Genomic DNA, 24,384 nt, shown 5'->3' on the forward strand with positions numbered 1-24,384 from the left:
GAGGTAAAGGGACCAACTTAGAGCAGCAGCTCTATGCTACCCCCTGGTGGCACGATGCTCCATGGCATCCCAGCTCCACCCTGCATCCTGGCTCTTACAGTGGACACAGATTGGAGAGGCTCATCTACATGTCCCCAGCAGCACCAGGCTCAGAGTGCCTACACATATTTGCTGATAAATAGGTTAATAGTGTGAGTGGCAGGAAACAAAAACACACAGTTAGAATTTCACTTTCTTCTGCCCAACTGAGGATCACTGATTCTGCCAATTGTGTAACTTCCTAGTTTTTTTGTTTTTTTAGCACAGAGCCTGTGAGCCTAATCTTAATGCACACATCAGTCAAAAGGAAAATGTGGAAAACACTAGACTCACAGCACAATCCCAATAGCACAAAATATACATGCATAAATTATCACTGGTAAAAAGCCAGAGGTTTTGAGAAAAGTCACTGCACCCACCAACTGGGACACTTACTGCCACCCAGACCTTGCACCTGCAGAATGGGTCAGGGCTAGCTTGAAAGTGATTGTCCCAGAGGTACAACTGGATGATTTAGCCTGAAGAACAGAGAGGACTAAGTGAGAACTGAGTAACGGTTTACCAGTCCAGTGGATGCTCTGTGTCCACTGAGATTAGAATAAGAAAAAATAACCTGGGGTGGCCTGAGTTCTTTCAGTAAAGAACTTCCTAAGAAGTGCCTGAACCTTGTACCTGGATTCTTCTTTAGGGATCACTAGGGAAAAAAATTTTAGTCAGCAATAAATGCAGACCTGCCTAAGGGGGGGGGGTACATTTGATGGCATTTTGGGGGCTCTTCTAGCCCTATAAGTAGTTAGAGGCTCATTTAAAAGTCCCTGTGATTAGTCAAGATGGGATAATGTAAATAAAAGCAAAAAACAGTTTACTTGCAAGACTCAGAGACAACCTCATCTGTGTACACAGCTGTCATAGAGACTGAATGCATCTCTGGGGTCTCTGTTCCCTGATGACAAAGTAGCCTTTAATGGAAGCTGCTTGCTGGGCTAATGGTCAGGCCCTGAGTGGAAATTCTGAGATCAATAGGCCTTTCTAAATTCAGGAAATTGGGGCTTCCCTGGTGGCGCAGTGGTTGAGAATCTACCTGCTAATGCAGGGGACGCGGGTTCGAGCCCTGGTCTGGGAGGATCCCACATGCCGCGGAGCAACTAGGCCCGTGAGCCACAACTACTGAGCCTGTGCATCTGGAGCCTGTGCTCCGCAACGAGAGGCCGCAATAGTGAGAGGCCCGCACACCGCGATGAAGAGTGGTCCCCGCTTGCCACAACTAGAGAAAGCCCTCGCACAGAAACGAAGACCCAACACAGCAAAAATTAATTAATTAATTAAATTCAGGAAATCAAGACTGCACCTAAAGCTTAATGGGCTGATGAGAACAGCAAATACATACCATCCTTTCCTTTCTTCCCTGTCAGGCATTTAATTGGTTCACACCCCACTTTTCCTAGAAGTTAATGCTGTCCTTACATGCAACCTCTGGTAAGAGGTGAGCAAGGAGAGTTGACAAATCACTCACAGATAATCCCATGAAAGGTGGGCTTAAGGCAATCCAGGCTCCACCTTGTTATAAATGGCTACATTTTCAAAGAATGCTAGAGAGGTCTGCTCCTAAATTGAGTCTCTTCTGTCCTTAAGAGAAGTCTCTACTTTGCTGGGATTAATAATTGGACCAAATGTTCTTAATTCAGAGTTACAGGCACTTCGTTTTAGGTAAAAGTTTGAATTATACATTTTTTAAAATACAAATTAATTCTTTCCTAGTACGGTATTTATTGCCCTAGGCTTTGCAGTGAACCTTTGATCAGGGAAGGATATTTCTTCTTGGTATCTGGCTTTTATGAAATGGAAGAGTCCAAGTAAAATATCAAGGAGATGGAGAAAGCCTTAAGAAAATAAATCAGGAGACAAAATCATGTATCGCAAATACAATAGAAACTTGCACGTTTAATAGAGATTCATCTGTTTCCCATACTTTCTACAGGCCCAGTTCACACAGGAGTCACAGAAGAAAAGACTTCTTTATGAGCTACAGGAAACTTCAGCTCAAGGGATGACTCTGAAAGACAGTCAAACTCCCAATCAGCAAGGGGCTAGAGAGGAGCAATGCATGTAAATTTTCAACATGGGCTGAAACACATGGGGTTAGTTGTCTACAAAGTGTGATTCATGAGAACATCTGCTCTGCAGGCCTTCTACTGATACAACTAAAACATCTCAATTACTGGCATTGCTTGTTTTATTGTGTCCACCACCCCATTCCCAGTTAGACTATCTGCTCCAAGAACTGGGAAAATGTCTGCTTTTTTAAATTATTATATCTCAAGCACCTAGAAGAGTGTTGGCGTTCAATGAATAAAAGTTAAATTTAAATTAAGATTTTACTATAAGTAAATCAGGCAAGAATAAAAAAAGAAAATAGACCACCATTATTTAGTAACATCTCCTAGACAATAAAGTTACTTTCACAGTATAATAATTAATAACTGAATTCTGAAGCTGAAAACCTACTGAGGAGACATTAATTTCTTAAAATCTGAAATTTGGAAAAAAAACTATTGCTTTAAAGCTTGAGTCCTCTTACTAATCAGTATGACCAGTAAAAAAAAAAAAAAAAAGTCTTCGATGGTTTGCTTTGCCCAATTTTCATGAGCCCAAACTCTAACTTCACACTGGAAGAGGCAGGAACACGAAGCATGGCTGATTACCACTATTTACATAACTTCCCACCAGAGGCCCGCGGTCAAAGGCACTGCTCGCTCTAAAGTCTTTAGCATATAAGAAACAACTCAAGCAGCCAATCAATCAGGAGTTCCACGTCCAGAGCTCCCCTTTGTACATACTCAAGAATTTCTTCTTGCTGAATTCATCACTAGTAGCCACTTACCATATCTACCAATGTTGACTTTGTGAAATCACTCCCCACACTTGGCACCTAGAACCCTGCCTTCTCTAATCTTCCTTCACTGCGTGGCGGCAGAATAACTGAGGAGCATGGAAAATGGGGATGGGCGATGGGGGCCTGTTTCTGAAAAGCAGATGTTTCAATAGCACTGATGACCAAAAAAAGCAAGACTTCAGGCAGAAAGAAAAAAAAAACCCAAAACCCCAAAATCCCAGACACTTCCAACTTAAACTTTTCAGGAAAAATAAATATGATATGAAAAGACTTAAAGAGGGACAAGATGGCAGAGTAGAAGGACTTTGAGCTTACCTCCTCTCACAAGCATACCAAAATCACAACTAACTGCTGAACAACTATCGATAAAATAGACTGGATTCTACCAAAAAAAGATGCTCTACATCCAAAGACATAAAGAAGAAACCATGAGACGGTGGGAGGGGTGCCCTCACAATGTAATCAAATCCCATACCACCCGGGAAGGCGACACAGAGACGGGAGAATAATTATATCACAGAAGTTCTCCAGTGGGAGTGAGAGCTCTGAGCACCATGCCAGGCTCCACAGCCTAAAGGTCAAGCATTGGGAGGAGGAGCCCCCAGAGCATTTGGCTTTGAAGGCCAGCGGGGCTTGATGGCAGGAGCTCCACAGGACTGGGAGAAACAGAGACTCCATTCTTGGAGGGTGCATAAAAGGTCTTGTCATACCGGGACCCAAGGCAAAGGCAGTGACTTCATAGGAGCCTGGGCCAGACCTACCTGCTCGTCTTGGAGGTCTCCTGAAGAAGTGGGGTAGGAGGGTGTGGCTGTGGCTCACTGTGAGAACAAGGACACTGGTGGTGGAGGTACCAGGGACTATCCATCAGTGTGAGCTCTCCTGGAAGCCACCATTTTTGCACCAAGACCTGACCCCACCCAACAGCCTGTAGGCTCCAGTGCTGAGACACCTCAGGCCAAACAACCAACAGGGCAGGAACACAGCTCCACCCATCAGCAGACAGGCTGCCTAAAGACTTCCTGAACCCACAGCAACCTCTAGACACACCCCTTGACACAGCCCTGCCCACCAGAGGGCCAAGACCCAGCTCTACCCACCATTGGGCAGGCACCGGCCCGTTCCACCAGGAAGCCTACACAAGCCTCTAGAGCAGCCTCACCCACTAGGGGGCAGACACCAGAAGAAAGAATACTACAGTCTGGCAGCCTATTGAACTGAGTCCACAAACACAGAAATTCAGACAAAATAAGATGGCAGAGGAATATGCTCCAGATGAGGGAAGAAGACAAAACCCCAGAACAACAACTAAGTGAAGTGGAGATAGGCAATCTCCAACCAGAGAAAGACTTCACAGTAATTCTCATAAAGATGATCCAAGACCCTGGAAAAGGAATGGATGCACGGTGTGAGAAGTTACAAGAAAATTTTAACAGAGAATTAGAAGATATAAAGAACAACCAAAGAGAGTTGAAGACTACAATAACTGAAATGAAAAATACACTAGAAGGAGTCAACAGCAGAATAAATGAGGCAGAAGAACAGATAAGTGAGCTGGAAGACAAAATGGGGGAAATCACTGCTGCAGAACAAAAGAAAGAAAAAAGAATGAAAAGAAATGAGGACAGTTTAAGAGACCTCTGGGACAATATTAAACGTACCAACATTCACATTATAGGGATCCCAGAAGAATAAGAGAGAGAGAAAGGGCCTGAGAAAATATTTGACGAGATAATAGCTGAAAACTTCCCTAACATGGGAAAGGAAACAGTCAACCAAGTCCTGGAGGTGCAGAGAGTCCCAGGCAGGATTAACTCAAGGAGGAACAAGCTGAGACACATAGTAATCAAACTGACAAAAATTAAAGACAAAGAGAAAATAATAAGAGCAATAAGGGAAAGGCAACAAATAACATACAAAGGAATCCCCATGAGGTTATCAGCTGATTTTTCAGCAGAATCTCTGCAGGTCAGAAAGAAGTGGCACGATATATTTAAAGTGATAAAAGGAAAAAATCTACAACCAAGAATACTCTACCCAGCAAGGCTCTCATTTGGATTGGTGGAGAAATCAAAAGCTTTACAGATAAGCAAAAGTTAAAAGAATTCAGCACCACCAAACCAGCTTTAAAACAAATGCTAAAGGAACTTCTCTAGGTAGAAAAGGCCACAACTGGAAACAAGAAAATTACGAAACGGGAGAGCTCACTGGTAAAGGCAAACATACAGTAAAGGCCGGAAATTATCCACACACAAACATGATATCAAAGCCAGCAATCAGGGCTTCCCTGGTGGCGCAGTGGTTGAGAGTCCGCCTGCCGATACAGGGGACATGGGTTCGTGCCCTGGTCCGGGAAGATCCCACATGCCACGGAGCAGCTGGGCCCGTGAGCCGTGGCTGCTGAGCCTGCGCGTCCGGAGCCTCTGCTCCACAATGGGAGAGGCCACAACAGTGAGAGGCCCGCGTAACGCAAAAAAAAAAAAAAAAAGCCAGCAATCATGAGAGGAACAGAGTACAAATGCAGGATATTTGAAATGCATTTGAAATTAAGAGATCAGCAACTTAAAACATCATGTATTTATACGACTTCTATATCAAAACCTCATGGTAACTGCAAACCAATAATCTGTAATATACACACAAAAAAGAAAAAGGAATCCAAACACAACACTGAAAATAATTATCAAATCACAAGAGAAGAGAGCAAAAGAGGAAAGGGAGAAAAAAGACCTACAAAAACAAATCCAAAACAATTAACAAAATGGCAATAAGAACATACATATCGGGCTTCCCTGGTGGCGCAGTGGTTGGGAGTCCGCCTGCCAATGCAGGGGGCGCGGGTTTGTGCCCTGGTCTGGGAGGATCCCACGTGCCGCGGAGCGGCTGAGCCCATGGGCCGTGGCCGCTAGGCCTGCAGGTCCGGAGCCTGTGCTCCGCAGCAGGAGAGGCCGCAGCAGTGAGAGGCCCGCGTACAGCAAACAAAACAAAACAAACATACATATGGATAATTACCTTAAATGTAAACAGATTAAATGCTCCTACCAAAAGATATAGACTGGCTGAATGGATACAAAAACAAGACCCTTATACATGCTGTTTACAAGAGCTCCCCTTCAGATCTAGAAACACATACAGACTGAAAGTGAGGGGATGGAAAAAGGTATTCCACGCAAATGGAAACCAAAAGAGTAGCAATACTCATATCAGACAAAAAAGCCTTAAAAATAAAGACTGTTACAAGAGACAAAGAAGGACTCTCCATAATGATAAAGGGATCAACCCAAGAAGATATAACAATTGTAAATATACATGCACCCAACATAGGAGCACCTCAATGTATAAAGCATATATTATATAAGGCACCTCAATATATAAGGTGTAAATTATATATGGCAATATATAAGGCAAATGTTAACATATATAAGAAATTCTGGGAGACTTTATTTAACACCCCACTTACATCAATGGACATATCATCGAGATATAAAATCAATAAGGAAACCCAGGCCTTAAATGACACATTAGAGCAGATGGACTTAATTGATATGTATAGAGCGTTCCATCCAAAAGCAGCAGAATACACATTCTTTTCAAGTGCACATGGAACATTCTCCAGGATAAATCACATGCTGGGCCACAACGCAAGCCTCGGTAAATTTAAGAAAACTGAAATCAAATCAAGCACCTTTTCTGACCACAATGCTATGAGATTAGAAATCAACTACAAGAAAAAACGTGCAATAAACACGAACATGTGGAGGCTAAAAAATATGCTACTAAATAACCAATGGGTCACTGAAGAAATTAAAGAGGAAATCAAAAAATACCTAGAGACAAATGAAAATGAAAACACAACAAACCAAAACCTATGGGACACGGCAAAAGCAGTTCTAAGAGGGAAGTTTATAGCAATACAAGCTTACCTCAGGAAACAAGAAAAGTCTCAAATAAACAACCTAACCTTACATCTAAAGCAACGATGAAAAGAAGAACAAACAAAACCCAAAGTTAGTAGAAGGGAATAAATCATAAAGATCAGAGCAGAAATAAATGAAGTAGAGACTAAAAAAATAGAAAAAAATCAATAAAACTAAAAGCTGGTTCTTTGAAAAGATAAACAAAATTGATAAACCTTTAGCAAGACTCATCAAGAAAAAACGGGAGAGGGCCCAAATTAATAAAATTAGAAATGAAAAAGGAGAAGTTACAACCAACACCATAGAAATACAAAGGACCATAAGAGACCACTATGGGCAACTATATGCCAATAAAATGGACAACCTAGAAGAAATGGACAAATTCTTAGAAAGGTACAATCTCTCAAGACTGAACCAGGAAGTAACAGAAAATATGAACAGACCAATTACAAGTACTGAAATTGAATCTGTGATTTAAAAACTCCCAATAAACAAAAGTCCAGGACCAGATGGCTTCACAGGAGAATTCTACCAAACATTTCGAGAAGAGTTAACACCTATCCTTTTGGAACTATTCCAAAAAATTGCAGAGAAAGGAACACTTCCAAACTCATTCTATGAGGTCACCATCACCCTGATACCAAAACCAGACAAAGATACCACAAAAAAAGAAAATTACAGGCTAATATCACTGTTGAACACAGATGCAAAAATCCTCAACAAAATAATAGCAAACTGAATCCAACAATACATTAGAAGGATCATACACCATGATCAAGTAGGATTTATCCCAGGGATGCAAGGATTTTTCAATATCCGCAAATCAATCAGTGTGATACACCACATTAACAAGTTGAAGAATAAAAACCATATGATCATCTCAATAGATGCACAAAAAGCTCTTGGTAAAATTTAACATCCATTTATGATTAAAAAAAAAAACAAAAGAAACTCTCCAGAAAGTGGGCATAGAGGGAAACTACCTCAACAGAATAAAGGTCATATATGACAAACCCACAGCTAACATCATACTCAAGGTGAAAAGCTGAAAGCATTTGCTCTAAGATCAGGAACAAGACAAGGATGCCCACTCTCACCACTTTTGTTCAACATAGTATTGGAAGTCCTAGACACAGCAATCAAAGAAGAAAAAGAAATAAAAGGAATCCAAAGTGGAAAAGAAGTAAAACTGTCACTGTTCGCAAATGACATGATACTATACACGGAAAATCCTAAAGACACTACCAGAGAACTACTAGAGCTCATCAATGAATTCAGTAAAGTTGTAGGATACAAAATTAATACACAGAAATCTGTTGCGTTTCTACCCCTAACAACAAAAGATCAGAAAGAGAAATTAAGGAAACAATCCCATTTACCACTGCATCAAAAAGAATAAAATACCCAGGAGTAAACCTACCCAAGGAGACAAAAGACCTATACTCCAAAAACTATGAGACCCTGAAGAAAGAAATCAAAGATGACACAAACAAATGGAAAGATATACCATGTTCTTGGATTGGAAGAATCAATACTGTCAAAATGACTATACTACCCATGGCAATCTACAGATTCAATGCAATCCCTATCAAATTACCAATGGCATTTTTCACAGAACTAGAACAAAAAAATAAAATTTGTATGGAAACACAAAAGACCCCAAAAAACCAAAGCAATCTTGAGAAAGAAAAAGAAAGCTGGAGGAATCAGACTCCCTGACTACACAGCTACAGTAATCAAAAGAGCATGGTACTGGCACAAAAACAGAAACATAGCTCAATGGAATAGGATAGAAAGCCCAGAAATAAATCCATACACCTATGGTCAATTAATCTATGACAAAGGAAGCAAGAATGTACAACAGAGAAGACAGTCTCTTCAATAAGTGGTGCTGGGAAAAGTGGACAGCTACCTGTAAGAGAATGAAATTAAAACATATCTAACACCATACACAAAAATAAACTGAAAATGGATTAAACACCTAAACGTAAAACCAGATCCTATAAATCTCCTAAAGTAAAACATAGGCAGGACACTCTCTGACATAAATCGCAGCAATATCTTTTTAGGTCCATCTGCTACAATAATGGAAATAAAAACAAAAATAAACAGGACCTAATTAAACTTAAAATCTTTTGCACAGCAAAGGAAACCATAAACAAAACAAAAAGGCAACCTCCAGAATGGGAGAAAATATTTGCAAACGATGCAACTGACAACGGATTAATCTGCAAAATATAAAACAGCTCATGCAGCTCAATATCAAAAAAACAAACAATCCAATCAAAAACTGGGCAGAAGATGTAAAAAGACTTTTCTCCAAAGAAGACATACAGATGGCCAAAAGGCACATGAAGAGATGCTCCACATCGCTAATTATTAGAGAAATGCAAATTTAAACTACAATGACGGGGCTTCCCTGGCGGTGCAGTGGTTGAGAATCTGCCTGCTAATGCAGGGGACACAGGTTAGAGCCCTGGTCTGGGAAGATCCCACATGCCACGGAGCAACGAGGCCCGTGAGCCACAACTACTGAGCCTGCGCATCTGGAGCCTGTGCTCCATGACAAAAGAGGCCACGACAGTGAGAGGCCCGCACACCGCAATGAAGAGTGGCCCCCGCTTGCCGCAACTAGAGAAAGCCCTCGCACAGAAACAAAGACCCAACACAGCCAAAAATAAATTTAAAAAAAAACAAAAACCAAACTACAGTGAGGTGTCACCTCACACTGGTCAGAACAGCCATCATCAAAAAGTCTACAAATAATAAATGCTGGAGAGGGTGTGGAGGAAAGGGAACCGTCCTACACTGCTGTTGGGAATGTAAATTGGTGCAGCCACTATGGAAAACAGTACAGAGGTTCCTCAAAAACTAAAAATAGGGCTTCCCTGGTGGCACAGTGGTTGAGAGTCCGCCTGCCGATGCAGGGGACATGGGTTCATGCCCCAGTCTGGGAAGATCCCACATGCTGCAGAGCGGCTGGGCCCGTGAGCCATGGCCGCTGAGCCTGCGCGTCTGGACCCTGTGCTCCGCAAAGGGAGAGGCCACAACAGTGAGAGAACCGTGTACCATAAAAAACACAACAAAAAACAAAAAAACTAAAAATAGAGTTGCTATATGATCCTGCAATCCCAATCCTGGACATATACCTGGAGAAAACAATAATTCAAAAAGATACATGCGATTAGAGACCTAAATGTAAGACCGGACACTATAAAACTCTTAGAGGAAAACATAGGAAGAACCCTCTTTGACATAAATCACAGCAAGATCTTTTTTGATCCACCTCCTAGAGTAATGGAAATAAAACCAAAAATAAACAAATGGGACCTAATGAAACTTAAAAGCTTCTGCAAAGCAAAGGAAACTACAAACAAGATGAAAAGACAACCCTCAGAATGGGAGAAAATATTTGCAAACAAATCAATGGACAAAGGATTAATCTCCAAAATATATAAACAGCTCAATATCAAAAAAACAAACAACTCAATCCAAAAATGGGCAGAAGACCTAAATAGACATTTCTCCAAAGAAGACATACAGGTGGCCAAGAAGCACATGAAAAGCTGCTCAACATCACTAATTATTAGAGAAATGCAAATCAAAACTACAATGAGGTATCACCTCACACCAGTTAGAATGGGCATCATCATAAAATCTACAAACAACAAATCCCGGAGAGAGTTTGGAGAAAAGGGAACCCTCTTGCACTGTTGGTAGGAATGTAAATTGATACAGCCACTATGGAGAACAGTATGGAGTTTCCTTAAAAAACTAAAAATAGAATTACCATATGACCCAGCCATCCCACTACTGGGTATATACCCAGAGAAAACCATAATTCAAAAAGACACTTGCACCCCAATGTTCACTGCTGCGCTACTTACAATAGCCAGGTCGTGGAAGCAACCTAAATACCCATCCACAGATGAATGGATAAAGAAGATGTGGTACATATATACAATAGAATATTACTCAGCCATAAAAAGGAACGAAATTGGGTCATTTGTAGAGACACGGATGAATCTAGAGACTGTCATACAGAGTGAAGTAAGTCAGAAAGAGAAAAACAAATATCATATATTAACGCATATATGTGGAACCTAGAAAAATGGTACAGATCAACTGGTTTGCAGGGCAGAAACTGAGACACAGATGTAGAGAACAAACGTATAGACACCAAGGGGGGAAAGCGGCAGGGAGTGGTGGTGGTGCTGTGATGAATTGGGAGATTGGGATTGACATATATACACTAATATGTATAAAATGGATAACTAATAAGAACCTGCTGTATAAAAAAAATAATAAAATTCAAAAAAAAACAAAAAAACAACAACAAAAAGATACACACACTACACCCTTCTTCACTGCAGCACTATTTACAATAGCCAAGACATGGAAGCAACCTAATTGCCCATCAACAGAGGAATGGATAAAGAAGATGGATATATATACACACAATGGAATACTACTCAGCCATAAAAAGGAATGAAATAATGCCATTTGCAGCAACATGGATGGATGGACCTAGAGATTATCATACTAAGTGAAGTTAAGTCAGAAAGAGAAGGACAAATACCATATGCTATCACTTATATGTGGAATCTAAAAAATGATACAAATGAACTTATTTACAGAACAGAAACAGACTCACAGACGTAGAAAACAAATTTATGGTTACTAAAGGGGAAAGGTCGGGGGGGAGGGATAAATTAGGAATTTGGAATTAGCAGATACATACTACTATATATAAAATAGATAAACAACAAGGACCTACTGTGTAGTACAGGGAACTATACTCGATATTTTATAATAACCTATATGGGAAACGAATCTGAAGAAGAATATATATCTGAAACATTTTGCTGAACACCTGAAACTAACACAACATTATAAATCAACTATACTTCAATGAAAAATAAATTCATTTTAAAAAGATTTAAAGAGAATATTTACTTTATACAGTCTTGATGTACCAAACGATTACTTCAAACAGCTGGGTATTTTAAAGTTATCTCCCCAATGCCCTCTTAGTGCTCTAAAAATCACCTCTCTCAAATAAAGAGACAAACAGGTCTCCTTTCTTAAGCATGTAATTTTTATAAATTGCATCGGACCCACAGTGAATGTCTTCCTGGGAGTTTCACCAAAACCAAAAAGAACTTCTGATATAAAACTGCAGCAGGAGATCGGGGAAAGAGTGTGGAATTGCGGGGTCACAGAACTGACCCGCAAGCTGTCCTTAGTCAAACCCACAAGTCGGTGCCCCAGGGGTGAAAGGACCTTGGGAGGCCAGCCGACAGCAGGGCTGGTCCTATCTCCCCTGCAGGGGTCGCAAGTGCAGCTCGCGCTCCAGCTGCTCGGCAGTCAGGGTACCCTGGATGGCCTCGCAGCCCGGGTTGAACACGGAGTACGCGCTCTTCTCCCCCTCCGTCTTCTCCTCGGGGCCTCGTGTTCCCACATACATCCAGTAGAAGAGGGACAGGACAAAATAGGCCAGGCCAAATTCCAGTTGCACAAACAGTCCCAGCAGGACCAACCAGAGGAGCACCTTCAAGAAGGTGATGTTGGTCAGGAGAGACTGGTCCTGCGGGGGCGGGGCCGGCGGACGCTCGGCTGGATTCCCCGGTGGCTGTGACGCTCGGCCCCCAGGCCGAGCCGCTCCCTAGGACACACACAAACAAACCAAAGTAAGAATAATGGGCAGTGGGGCCGGGAGGATCAAAACCGATCTGGAGAGACAGCTGTCCTTGCTCTGGAAAGGCTTCTGACTCATCTGTGTCTATTTTCTTGCCCTGCTCTCTAAAACAACCATCTCCAAACAACTATGCATTCTGCTCCAACAGAATCAAAACTGATCAGTGAGATGTGAGCCGATGAAATCCTTACAGCGTTCAGAGGGATTCCCATCCGAGGCAGACATTTCCTCAGATTAATCTGTTGCTAACAGGAGCTAATTTGTGCCTGGTACAGAGACTCCCCTGTAATTGATAAGGCAGTGACCACATGCTTCCCACACAGCATCAATATATGTTTGCTGCTTTGTCTAGAGGAGCTAAAATTTTGTTGAGTGACATGATTCTAAAATGAAGACTACACCAGAAACAGGAAACAAAAATCCCTTCCACACATTAAAAATAAAGTCACTTATAGCCACAACCTTTCCATCCCCTGTGACCATCCTACACGACCCCAGGATCTCCTAACTGGACTCCCCACCTCCTAACTCTTCCCTCCCCAAACCATCCTACGTACAGCTGCTAAATGGATCTGCTAAAACACCCATCAACCCCCTGCTCACAAACCTTTGACAAATTTTTATTGCCTACGGGTTAAAATTTAAACTCCTTGGGCTGGAATCCAAGGCCTTGCATTCACTCAACAGACAGAAATGCCAGTACACAGGCCCCTGCGCTGTGTGCTAATGGGAGACACAGGTACTTAAGGAGCTTTAGGGTGCTTGATCTCCAGTCCAGTATTTTGCAAACTTTTTTGGGTATGACCCACAATAAGAGATACATTTTGTACTGCAACCCCACACATATATATCAGGGGAAAAAAAGGTCACAAATCAACAAATACCTTCCTTACATATGAAGCTTTGATTCTCTATTTTTTTAAATGTAGTTTTAACAGAGGACTAGATCCTCTAAATTGATTTCACCACCCACTAATGAGTCATGACTTGCAGTTTGTAAAACAGTGGTCTAAAAAATTTCTGAACAACATGATCCACAATCTATTGCTCTATAAATGAACCCTCTACACCAGTTCAACTGGTCTTAGGACCCAGAGACATTGCCCCTTTGTGGCCAGGAATAGCCTCTGCTTCCTCTCCACTCCTCAGCAACTTGCTTCCTCCAGGCAAGCATGACTGGTGAACTGTATATGCCCCGACCTCCTGGGCCATCAAGGAGGGTGCCCCCTCTGCCTCCTAGAGCTCTGAATGGCTGTTTCTCAGCACCAAACTATTCATCATTCAAGTGTCTCTCTTTTAATACAGGTCACATGTGTCCCTAGATTGTTGCACGAGGCCCCAAGCTACCATTTATTATCTTCTGGTGTCTCCAGAGCCAAACACAGTACCCCACACGTAAGTTCTCAATACATAGCAGACTTTTAGCTCATTTATTCAATTATATCTCTTATCTTTCACGTGGCAATTGAAAAGGGACCACAAATATTATTTGGTCTCAATTAAAAATACAGGTCATCTGATTTATGTTGCTTCAGAAATTCTATATTGTTCAACCCTTGAATTTTAGTATCAATATTGTAATTATTACCTTTTCAATTAGATTGGAAAGGTTCTTAACATATAATCAACAACCCCCCCCCCACACACACACATTTATTAAACAAATAAATGTCCCTTTCAGATGTAACCAGTGTGCACAACAGGGAAATATCACTGAAGGTCTTAGCAGGGAACTAATACAATCTGATTAATATTTAAGACTACTCTGGCTGCCAGGCAGAAAATGGACTGCAAGAGTAGAAGAAAGAAAATGGTTAGTAGCTCATGCAGGAGGCCCAGCAAGACAGGATCAGGCAGAGATCAGGGTGGTGACATGGAAGACGGAGAGAAATGATGGATACAGAATACATCTTAAATGTGTACGACTTGAAACTCACAGTAGACTGAATTCATTTTATTATTGAAGGAGTATAACAAGAATAATGCTATGGCCACCATTTACTGTGTGCCTTCAAGATGCCTGATCTGTAATCCAGCAAGCAGGTATTATTATTCCCAATTTACTGATAAGAAAACTCTGAGGTGTAAGCAACTCCCGTAAAGTCACACGGCTGGTGACAGGCAGAGATGAGTTTGGTCTAGCATCCTAGGATGATCTCCCTCCAAAGCCCTTTTTACTTAATTAGGGCCTTTATGGGGGGCGGTAAGGGGAAGGGTTAGAGAGCTAGAAGGAGATGAGGTGGGGTAGGGGGTTAAATGAACTGGAAAAGGGAACAAAGAGGGGGGATAAGGAAATTCCTCTGCCTCGTTTGGCATTTGTTTTAGAACCAGTGTGCCTTCTGCTGTAAAAGCAGCTGTGTGTGTTTGCAGATGACATGATACTATACATAGAGAATCCTAAAGATGCTACCAGAAAACTACTAGAGCTAATCAATGAATTTGGTAAAGTAGCAGGACACAAAATTAATGCACAGAAATCTCTGGCATTCCTATATACTAATGATGAAAAATCTGAAAGTGAAATCAAGAAAACACTCCCATTTACCATTGCAACAAAAAGAATAAAATATCTAGGAATAAACCTACCTAAGGAGACAAAAGACCTGTATGCAGAAAATTATAAGACACTGATGAAAGAAATTAAAGATGATACAAATAGATGGAGAGATATACCATGTTCTTGGATGGGAAGAATCAACATTGTGAAAATGACTCTACTACCCAAAGCAATCTACAGATTCAATGCAATCCCTATCAAACTACCACTGGCATTTTTCACAGAACTAGAACAAAAAATTTCGCAATTTGTATGGAAACACAAAAGACCCCGAATAGCCAAAGCAATCTTGAGAACGAAAAAAGGAGCTGGAGGAATCAGGCTCCCTGACTTCAGACTATACTACAAAGCAACAGTTATCAAGACAGTATGGTACTGGCACAAAAACAGAAAGATAGATCAGTGGAACAGGATAGAAAGCCCAGAGATAAACCCATGCACATATGGACACCTTATCTTTGATAAAGGAGGCAGGAATGTACAGTGGAGAAAGGGACAGCCTCTTCAATAAATGGTGCTGGGAAAACTGGACAGGTACATGTAAAAGTATGAGATTAGATCACTCCCTAACACCATACACAAAAATAAGCTCAAAATGGATTAAAGACCTAAATGTAAGGCCAGAAACTATCAAACTCTTAGAGGAAAACACAGGAAGAACACTCTATGACATAAATCACAGCAAGATCCTTTCTGACCCACCTCCTAGAGTAATGGAAATAAAACCAAAAATAAACAAATGGGACCTAATGAAACTTCAAAGCTTTTGCACAGCAAAGGAAACCATAATCAAGACCAAAAGCCAACCCTCAGAATGGGAGAAAACATTTGCAAATGAAGCAACTGACAAAGGATTAATCTCCAAAATTTACAAGCAGCTCATGCAGCTCAATATCAAAAAAACAAACAACCCCATCCAAAAATGGGCAGAAGACCTAAATAGACATTTCTCCAAAGAAGATACACAGAATGCCTACAAACACATGAAAGAATGCTCAACATCATTAATCATTAGAGAAATGCAAATCAAAACTACAATGAGATATCATCTCACACCAGTCAGAATGGCCATCATCAAAAAATCTAGAAACAATAAATGCTGGAGAGGGTGTGGAGAAAAGGGGACACTCTTGCACTGCTGGTGAGAATGTGAATTGGTTCAGCCACTATGGAGAACAGTATGGAGGTTCCTTAAAAAACTACAAATAGAATTACCATATGACCCAGCAATCCCACTACTGGGCATATACCCTGAGAAAACCAAAATTCAAAAAGAGTTATGTACCAAAATGTTCATTGCAGCTCTATTTACAATAGCCCAGAGATGGAAACAACCTAAGCGCCCATCATCGGATGAATGGATAAAGAAGATGTGGCACATATACACAATGGAATATTACTCAGCCATAGAAAGAAACGAAATTGAGCTATTTGTAATGAGATGGATAGACCTAGAGTCTGTCATACAGAGTGAAATAAGTCAGAAAGAAAAAGAAAAATACCGTATGCTAACACATATATATGGAATTTAAGGGAAAAAAAATGTCATGAAGAACCTAGGGGTAAGACAGGAATAAAGACGCAGACCTACTGGAGAACGGACTTGAGGATATGGGGAGGGGGAAGGGTGAGTTTTGACAGGGCGAGAGAGAGTCATGGACATATACACACTAACAAACGTAGTAAGGTAGATAGCTAGGGGGAAGCAACCGCAAGGCACAGGGATATTAGCTCGGTGCTTTGTGACAGCCTGGAGGGGTGGGATGGGGAGAGTGGGAGGGAGGGAGACGCAAGAGGGAAGACATATGGGAACATATGTATATGTATAGCTGATTCACTTTGTTATAAAGCAGAAACTAACACACCATTGTAAAGCAATTATACCCCAATAAAGATGTTTTTAAAAAATTAATTAATTAATTAATTAAAAAAAAAAAAAAAGCAGCTGTGTGTGGAAGTGTTTGTGGTCACCACAGTCACCACAGCACATATGGTGCAGTTTAGGGAAGGGAATTCCGTTCCTTGAATACCAAGCTGCTTCCCACCTCAGGGCGTTTGCACTCGTGGTTCCCTCTGAGAGGAAAGCCCCTTCCCCTCACACCACCTGGCTGGCTCCCTCTTCTACAAACCTCAGTAAAAATGTCACCACATGGACCCTTGGCCTGTCCCAGGCTTCTGCAAAAGTGGCTCCTTCTTATGAAAATGGTGAGGTCACCTCCTCAGTGAGTCCTCCCTGCCCACCCAATTTAAAGTGGCACTCTGCATCCCTCACCCCCGATTCACTATCACAGCACCCTGGGTCCCCCCCACCTTTTTGTAGCATTCATCATTCTGTTCTTTCAACTCGAAGGCAAGTTCTGTGAGAACAGGGCTTTGTCTTTATCACACTGTCTCCTGGGATACAGGAAAGCAGCTGGAACATAGCGGGCACATGATAGGATTATACTGAATCAATGAATGCTGATGGGGGAAAGGGAAAAGTTAAAAGATGACTCCTGGATTTGAGGGGGTGATGCAAAGGCTGTGCTTGGCCAGGTGACGCCAAAGAAGGAGAGCATTTGGGCAGTGGGCCAACCTGAGCCAAGGCTTGGAGGGGAGGAATTGCAGGATGACTGTGGGCAATGGACCTTGGGGCTAGATGGTGCATTGGGGGCCTGGGAGGGAGATGGGGGTTGGGTGGGGGGCTTGGCAGGATTTTTTTAAAGTTACAGGCATATCTGTCCTAATGTGGTAGACGCTTGTCACAGAAAGAAATATTTTATTTTAGTGGACTGTTTTTCCCCAAGCTAAATTCGAGAGTGAGGGAAGGAGGTGGATGCTTCCTTGTCAATGGCCAGCAAAAAGAAGCAATTAGAAACAGAAGGTTAAAGAAATCTCTGACAAGCCACTGTGTGCCATCTAAATTATTAGGTAGAGATAGATTATAAATTAGGGGAGAAAAAAAGCAGTTTAATGAGAATTTCACACCAGAACAAACCCAGGAATGGTAGCTGAGTCAATGAAAATGAGCTTCAAAGTTCCTCATGAAAAACAGAGTAATTAATAAGAAGCACCGGAGGTCCAGCATTTCCTCTCATCCCTTTGTCAGGCCATCAGCTCTTGGGTTTTTAATAATGAAAACTTTCTCCAAGTTCAGCTTTTCTGGATCCAACTCAATGATCTCATATTCCTTTGGAAATGAGACATACAGTCAAAAACTCATTGTGTGGACTAGATACTATTTTGTAACTGGGAGAGGAAAGGAGGGAGAGGAAATGGATTCTAAAATCCTCACCAGGGACTTCCCTGGTGGTGCAGTGGTTAAGAATCCGCCTGCCAATTCAGGGGACACGGGTTCAAGCCCTGGTCCGGGAAGATCCCACATACCACAGAGCAACTAAGTCCCTGCATCACAGCTGCTGAGCCTGTGCTCGAGAGCCCGCAAGCCACAACTACTGAGCCCACGTGCCTACAGCCCGTGCTCCACAGCAGAAGCCACCGCAAGGAGAAGCCACGAAGAGTAGCCCCTGCTTGCCCCAACAGGGGAAAGCCCATGCGCAGCAACGAAGACCCAACACAGCCAAAAATAAAATAAATAAAATAAATAAATTTATTTTAAAATAAAGAAATAAAATACTAAGCAATTGTGCTCAGTGAGTTCGAATCAACAATAAAGTCATCCCGAGACAAACTGCATGCAAGGAAATGGATTGTTTGAGACCTGCCGCACTCTCTTTCTGCAAGTCAGTTGGAACCCTGAGTGTCATGGAGAATAATATCTAATCCAAACTGAGTAACATTAAGCTCTCCTGGATTACAAAAAAAAAGAAAAATCCTTAAAACCAGATGTGGTCCAATGATAGATGAACTGAAGTAATTTTAAGAGGAGTAAGGTACATCTTAATTTTCAAAAGGAACTCTTGGCTGTTACCACACTTGGGAGGGACAGAGGCCATGTCACAGATTGCCTCACAGCACAGATATCCCCTTGATGTTTTGTCCTGTATTCCCACATAGATGCTCCAATCTCACACTCAAGTCATCACCTTGCCACCTTACTCATGAGTGAAAACGAAGATACTGAGACGTGAATAGGAAATTACCAAAGACTCACAGGGTGAAAAGGATATCATACTAATCTATATACTGTCTTCGCCTTGAACATTCATTGTTAAACTTGAATAGGGCTTGCTAGTTCAATAGTGAGACAAAGGTACATGCCACCACGGGCAGTCACAGTTACCACACTTTTGCGAATTTTGTATTCAAATGCCATTTCTAAAGCGCAGGCTATCTGGGTGACTGGCTGCGTGTGGCCCAGATGCGAACTCAAATGAAACTTTAATTACTGCCACTTTTTATCAGAATCCAATTAGACCTTTTACCCTCCATTAGCAGAGGGCTGTGACTCAACACTGTTGTGGAGAGGTTTCCCAAAGCCACCGGGGGCACAACGATAACTAAACTCGCTGTTGAGGTCCTTTCTTCCAGGATCCTAGACCCTCCCTTCAAACCTGGAGTCGGAGCTGCGTGGGTCGCGGGCTGGAAGGAAAACGTGGAAGCCACTCACCAGCGCCCATGCGAGAGGCTGGAGACGCGAGGGCCCGCCCCCGAGCTGGCGGGAGGAGCCAGCAGCCCCGCCCCGCCACCAAAGGCCCGGCTGGGAAGCTATGGAGGGAGCGTGGCTGGCTGGCCGGGCTGCTCCTTGACGCGGCGAGGTGGGGGGCTGGGGGTGTTGCCACCACGTGGTGGCGGGGCGGGGCCTCGGCGGGGCCTCGGCGGAGCTGCACGAGAGGCCAAGTCGGCGGCTCAGAAGCCAGGTACCCGGGGGTGAGGCCTCGTTCCTCTCACCTGAGCGAGGTTGGGCTGGGCCTGGGCACTCGCGGGCCTCAGTTTCCACACCAGGAACCGTTTTAGCCAGCCTGGGGCTGCCTTTGGAGTCGCAGCTGCTTCCGCCTTCTCTCCCGAGGTTTGTGCACGCAGCCTCGAAGTGCTGGGTTCGGCCGCCAGCCCGGCGCGCTTCCGGGCCTTCCGGAACTCAGCTAACCGCGTCTCCATAGCGCGCACCCCGTTTCCCGCGCTCCCGAGAACGCGCGCGCGCCCGCTCGCAGGGGCACCTGTCCCGGCTTTGCCCGGCTCAAGGCTGCAGTGCGCCTGCGTAGCGGCGGCTGTATGCTGCGCGTGCGTGTTGGGGGCCTGGGGCTCAGGCCGGGCGTTCGCCGAGTTTGTGACGTTCAGTGAGTTGAGTATACAGCTAGTTGTTCCCTCGGAAGGCAGGATACAGCCGACCCTTTTCCTTTTAGCCGGTTTGCCAATCTTAGCACTTTGGAAGGTTGCTTTCTCACTGATCATTTGGCAGGCAGTCTGTGCAGACCTCTCACTCGTCTGCCGCGCTGGAAACTACCTGTTGATGTGTCTAGATGGGCCAGAAACTTAAAACAAATCTTTTATTGGGGTGCAACTTAAAATACACAAATGTGAAGTGTTTGGCTCAGTAGATCTGTATTAGGTGTATACCTATATAACTATTACCCAGATAAAGAACGTTTCTAGTACCCAGAGGACTCCCTTGTGTCCTCTCCCAATCACTACTCACCCAAAAACGGTCACAGTTCGGGTCAGGAACTGTTAGATTTTTAAAGCTCTAAGCATCTAGCCAAGTGCCACTCACTTAATTGAGGCTCAAATATTTCTTCGATCTTGCTGAGTGTGAGTCAAGAAATCTGATGACCTAGAATAGTTTCTTTCATTCACTTAGCAAATATCTATTGAGAGCCCTCTACGTGTCAAGTATCATACCAGGGATGCTGGGGTGAAGGAAACAAACCCTTGTTTTCGTAGTGCTTAGCATTCTAAATGGGAAGACTAATGCATAATTACATATTTATATTTAATGTAATGTCAGGTACTGGTCAGTGCTGTGAAGAAAAGTAAAGTAAGGAATAAGGATGTTGGGGTTGTTTTGAGCCGATGACCAGGGAAGGCTTCTCTGAGTTGTCATTTGAGCAGAGACCTAAATGAAATGAGTGGTGGAGGCATGTAGATATCTGGAGAAGAGAGTTTCAGTCAGAGGAAACAGCAAGTGCAAAGGTTCCGAGACCTCAAGTACTATGCTTGACCTGCTCACAGAACATTAAGGGTCAGTTCGGCCTTCCAGGCCATGGTGGAGACTTTATACTACATTCTGAGTGTGATGGTAAGCGACTGGAAGATTTGAGTAGATGACATGATCTGATGTATTTTTAAAGGATCACACTGGCTGCTGGAGGTGGGACCCTGGAAGAGGGCAAGTATAGAAGGAGGAAACAAGTTCGGAGCAAGTACAGTGGTATAAGAGAGTCTGGGAAGTTGGAGCTAGAGTGGGAAGTGATGCAGGTGGTGAAAATTGGTCAGATTCTGAATATATTTTTGAATATCTGAGCCAACATAATGTGCAGCTGGATTGGATGTGGAGTGTGAGAAAAAGGAATCAAGGATGATGGATTTCCACCAGCCCCCCTCCGCACCAGTCCACACACCTGAGCAACCAAGTGAAGGATGCCGAGGCCCTCTACTGAGATGGAGGAAGACTAGGAAGAGAGGATTATTCGATAAACTTGGTGAGTTTTGTTTTGGACATGCCAAGAGTTTGAGATGCCTGTTGGACAAACAGCATAGGCAATTGCATAGTGAAAACTGGAGATCAGGGAAAAGTGAGAACTGGAGCTACATATTGGGAGTCATCAGCATGTGTGTGATATTTAAAAGCCATGAGATCAACTAAGGAGTGAGTGTGGATAAAAAGAGGATATATGAGTGGGCCCTGAATAATTAGAGATGGTCTGTGAGACAGAAAAGAAATGGGGGTGTTATACCACAATGACCTGTCATTGAGAAGCCACAAAAAATTTCTTGCCCATCATGGCGTCCAGAGTAGATCTGCTTCTCTGGAGGGACTGGTGACTCTTTTATCGATTCTCCTTCCCACTTGATAATCACACTGAGACCTTAGAGCTGTATTTATCATCTACTTCTAGTGGGCATTTAGACTTAAGCATACGATTTGTGGGCTATTGCAATCAGGGTCTCTGGCAGGAAATATGGCACCTTCAAAAAGGTTAAGTAAGGAGAGCTTCCTGGCGAAATTAAGGGAGCCAGCAAGGAAGTTCACAGGAAGTGTTACCAGCCTCTGGGCCTCAAGCAGAAGAGGAGAGAGTGGTCATCAGAACTCAGTGAGACCTGTAGCTATAGGAGAAGCCCGAGACGAAGGAGCCCTTAAACAGGTAGAGAAAGGTGGGAAGAGGATAAAAGGAGCAAACAGAGAATATCCAGCCAAGTGCTAATGGCATTTCTAGCTCCATCTTGTTTCAGTAACCTTATTTTCCCTTTGCTTTGTTTAATGATGATAAATTTATTTTGTCTCAGTGCTTTGTAAACCTCTTTAAATTCTTTTTGGAAGAGGCTGAAAGAATGGGAAAAAGTAACGATGAAAGAGATGAACATTAAGAACACCTCATGCCAAACTAACTCCTTTTCCTTTTTGGATAAGATTATGAGACTAGTAAGTAAGAAGGGTCCCAAAGTGTACTTAATGTGTGAATTTAAGTTTTATTATGAAATACTTTGTGTATACCAAATTTCAAATATATAAATTGGACACATAATAAACATATATATAATGTGTATACATGTATATCATATTTGTAAATTATAAGTAATAACATATCCACATGCCCTCTTAGTGTCCATGTATATCATATTTGTAAATTATAAGTAATAACATATCCACATGCCCTCTTAGTATCCATGCCATGGAGAGTATACTTCCCCATTCTTTGACTTTGAACTCAGCCATGCAAGTTGTTTTTGCCAAATGGGTGATGGCAGGTATTATACAAGTATGGGGGCTTGAAGTGTGTTTGTCCTGTTGAGTTCACCCTCTTAATACTCGGCCCTGCCGTGAGATGAACTTGCAACAACTAGCCAGCTGGTCCAAGAATAATGAGAGTTTTGTGGATATGGTCACCCAGCTGACTCACTGACCAGTTGAGCCCAGCCCAAAATAGTTGCCCCTGGCTTACCCAAGATGTATGAAAAATAAATGTTTATTTTATATCACAGAAATGTTGTGGGTTTTATTACACAGAAAAAGCTACTTAAAAAAAAAAAAAAGAAAAGAACCTTCCTCTGTGTGCCTGTAGTCCATTCCTGACTCCTACCTACCTCTTTAATCTATTAATGTAGTAAGTTACATTAATAGACTTTCTGTTAAATCATCCTACATTCCCGGAATAAATAAAACTGAGCCACTTTATGCAATATAAAGTTCAAAGCTAGATCCAGTTTGGTAATCTTTAAGGAATTTTGTATCTATGTGCATTAATGAGATTTTCCTATAATTTTTTTTCATGCCCTGTTCTTGAAAGGTTTTGGCTTTAGGATTATGCTAGCTTTCTGAAATAAGCTGAAGTCTCCATCTCCCTCCCATCCCCCATTTTCTAGAACAGTTGGAGTAAAATAGGAATTGACTGATTCTTGAATGTTTTATAAGACTTAGTAGTAAAACCATCTAGACCTGGTGTTTTCTTAGATCAGATAAATAAATGTAAGTGACCTCATAGCTGGTCAATACAGCCTTACCCAAAAAGAGTTAAGAAGTGGATCAACATCAGTCTGTCCTGTCTGATGTTTTTAGGAGTGGCATGGATGAAAATATAAAAGACAATTTATCATGTTTTCAGGTAACAAAAATTTTACAGAGAAATCTACAATTATATCTTTCGGGTAAAAAAAAAAAAACTGAAACGAATTTGATTCAATTTGCCATGATTAAAGTGTTGTGTAGACGCTCAGAGGGAACGCTACTTCCTAGATTTGCATTTATGTTTTTATATCTTTGTTTTTAATTTCCTAATTGTTGGCTTGAGAGCGGTTTGCTTCAATATGACTTGGAGCTTTTCCCTGACCCCAGACTGGGGAGGAGGGGAGTATATGGTGGATGCTTCAGCTGCTCTAGTCAGTCCCATTGTCAGAGTGAGAGACGACGCCCATACTCATGCTTTCTTTGGTTCTGTCCCTGCAGGCACCACATGTCAAGTTCTGAGCACTGTGCTTTATATGACAAGCCATAGGAATATCCAAAGGAGAGTGGCCTGGATAATGTTTCTAGAAAAGGGTTTCTTGGCCTTGGTATTTTAGACATTTGGGGCCAGATAATTCTTTGTCTTGGGGGCTGTCCTGTACCTTGTAGGATTCTTAGCAGCATCCCTGACCCCAGGCCATACTTGCCAGAAGTGCTCCCTGGTAGTTATAACAGCCAGAAATG

At 42.4% G+C, this 24,384-nt stretch overlaps 1 protein-coding gene across 2 annotated transcripts in view; it reads right to left on the reverse strand.

Annotated features, from left to right (window-relative positions):
* The window catches only part of SAYSD1 (SAYSVFN motif domain containing 1), a 39,068-nt gene extending 18,651 nt beyond the window's left edge, over positions 1 to 20,417 (reverse strand). Inside the window, exons 1-2 of one of the 2 annotated variants that reach the window (XM_032650166.1) lie at positions 19,932 to 20,414; positions 11,924 to 12,511 (exon numbers count right to left, since the gene is read on the reverse strand). In XM_032650166.1, coding sequence (XP_032506057.1) covers positions 12,161 to 12,511; positions 19,932 to 20,138 — 558 coding nt within the window. In that variant the 5' untranslated portion in view covers positions 20,139 to 20,414 and the 3' untranslated portion in view covers positions 11,924 to 12,160. Of the gene's footprint in view, positions 1 to 11,923; positions 12,512 to 19,931 lie in introns of those variants that run through there. The other variant, XM_032650167.1, reaches the window with a different exon arrangement.
* Between the last annotated feature and the right edge of the window lie 3,967 nt (positions 20,418 to 24,384).

This window comes from Phocoena sinus, chromosome 11, assembly GCF_008692025.1.
Source record: "Phocoena sinus isolate mPhoSin1 chromosome 11, mPhoSin1.pri, whole genome shotgun sequence".
Classification (NCBI taxonomy): domain Eukaryota; kingdom Metazoa; phylum Chordata; class Mammalia; order Artiodactyla; family Phocoenidae; genus Phocoena; species Phocoena sinus.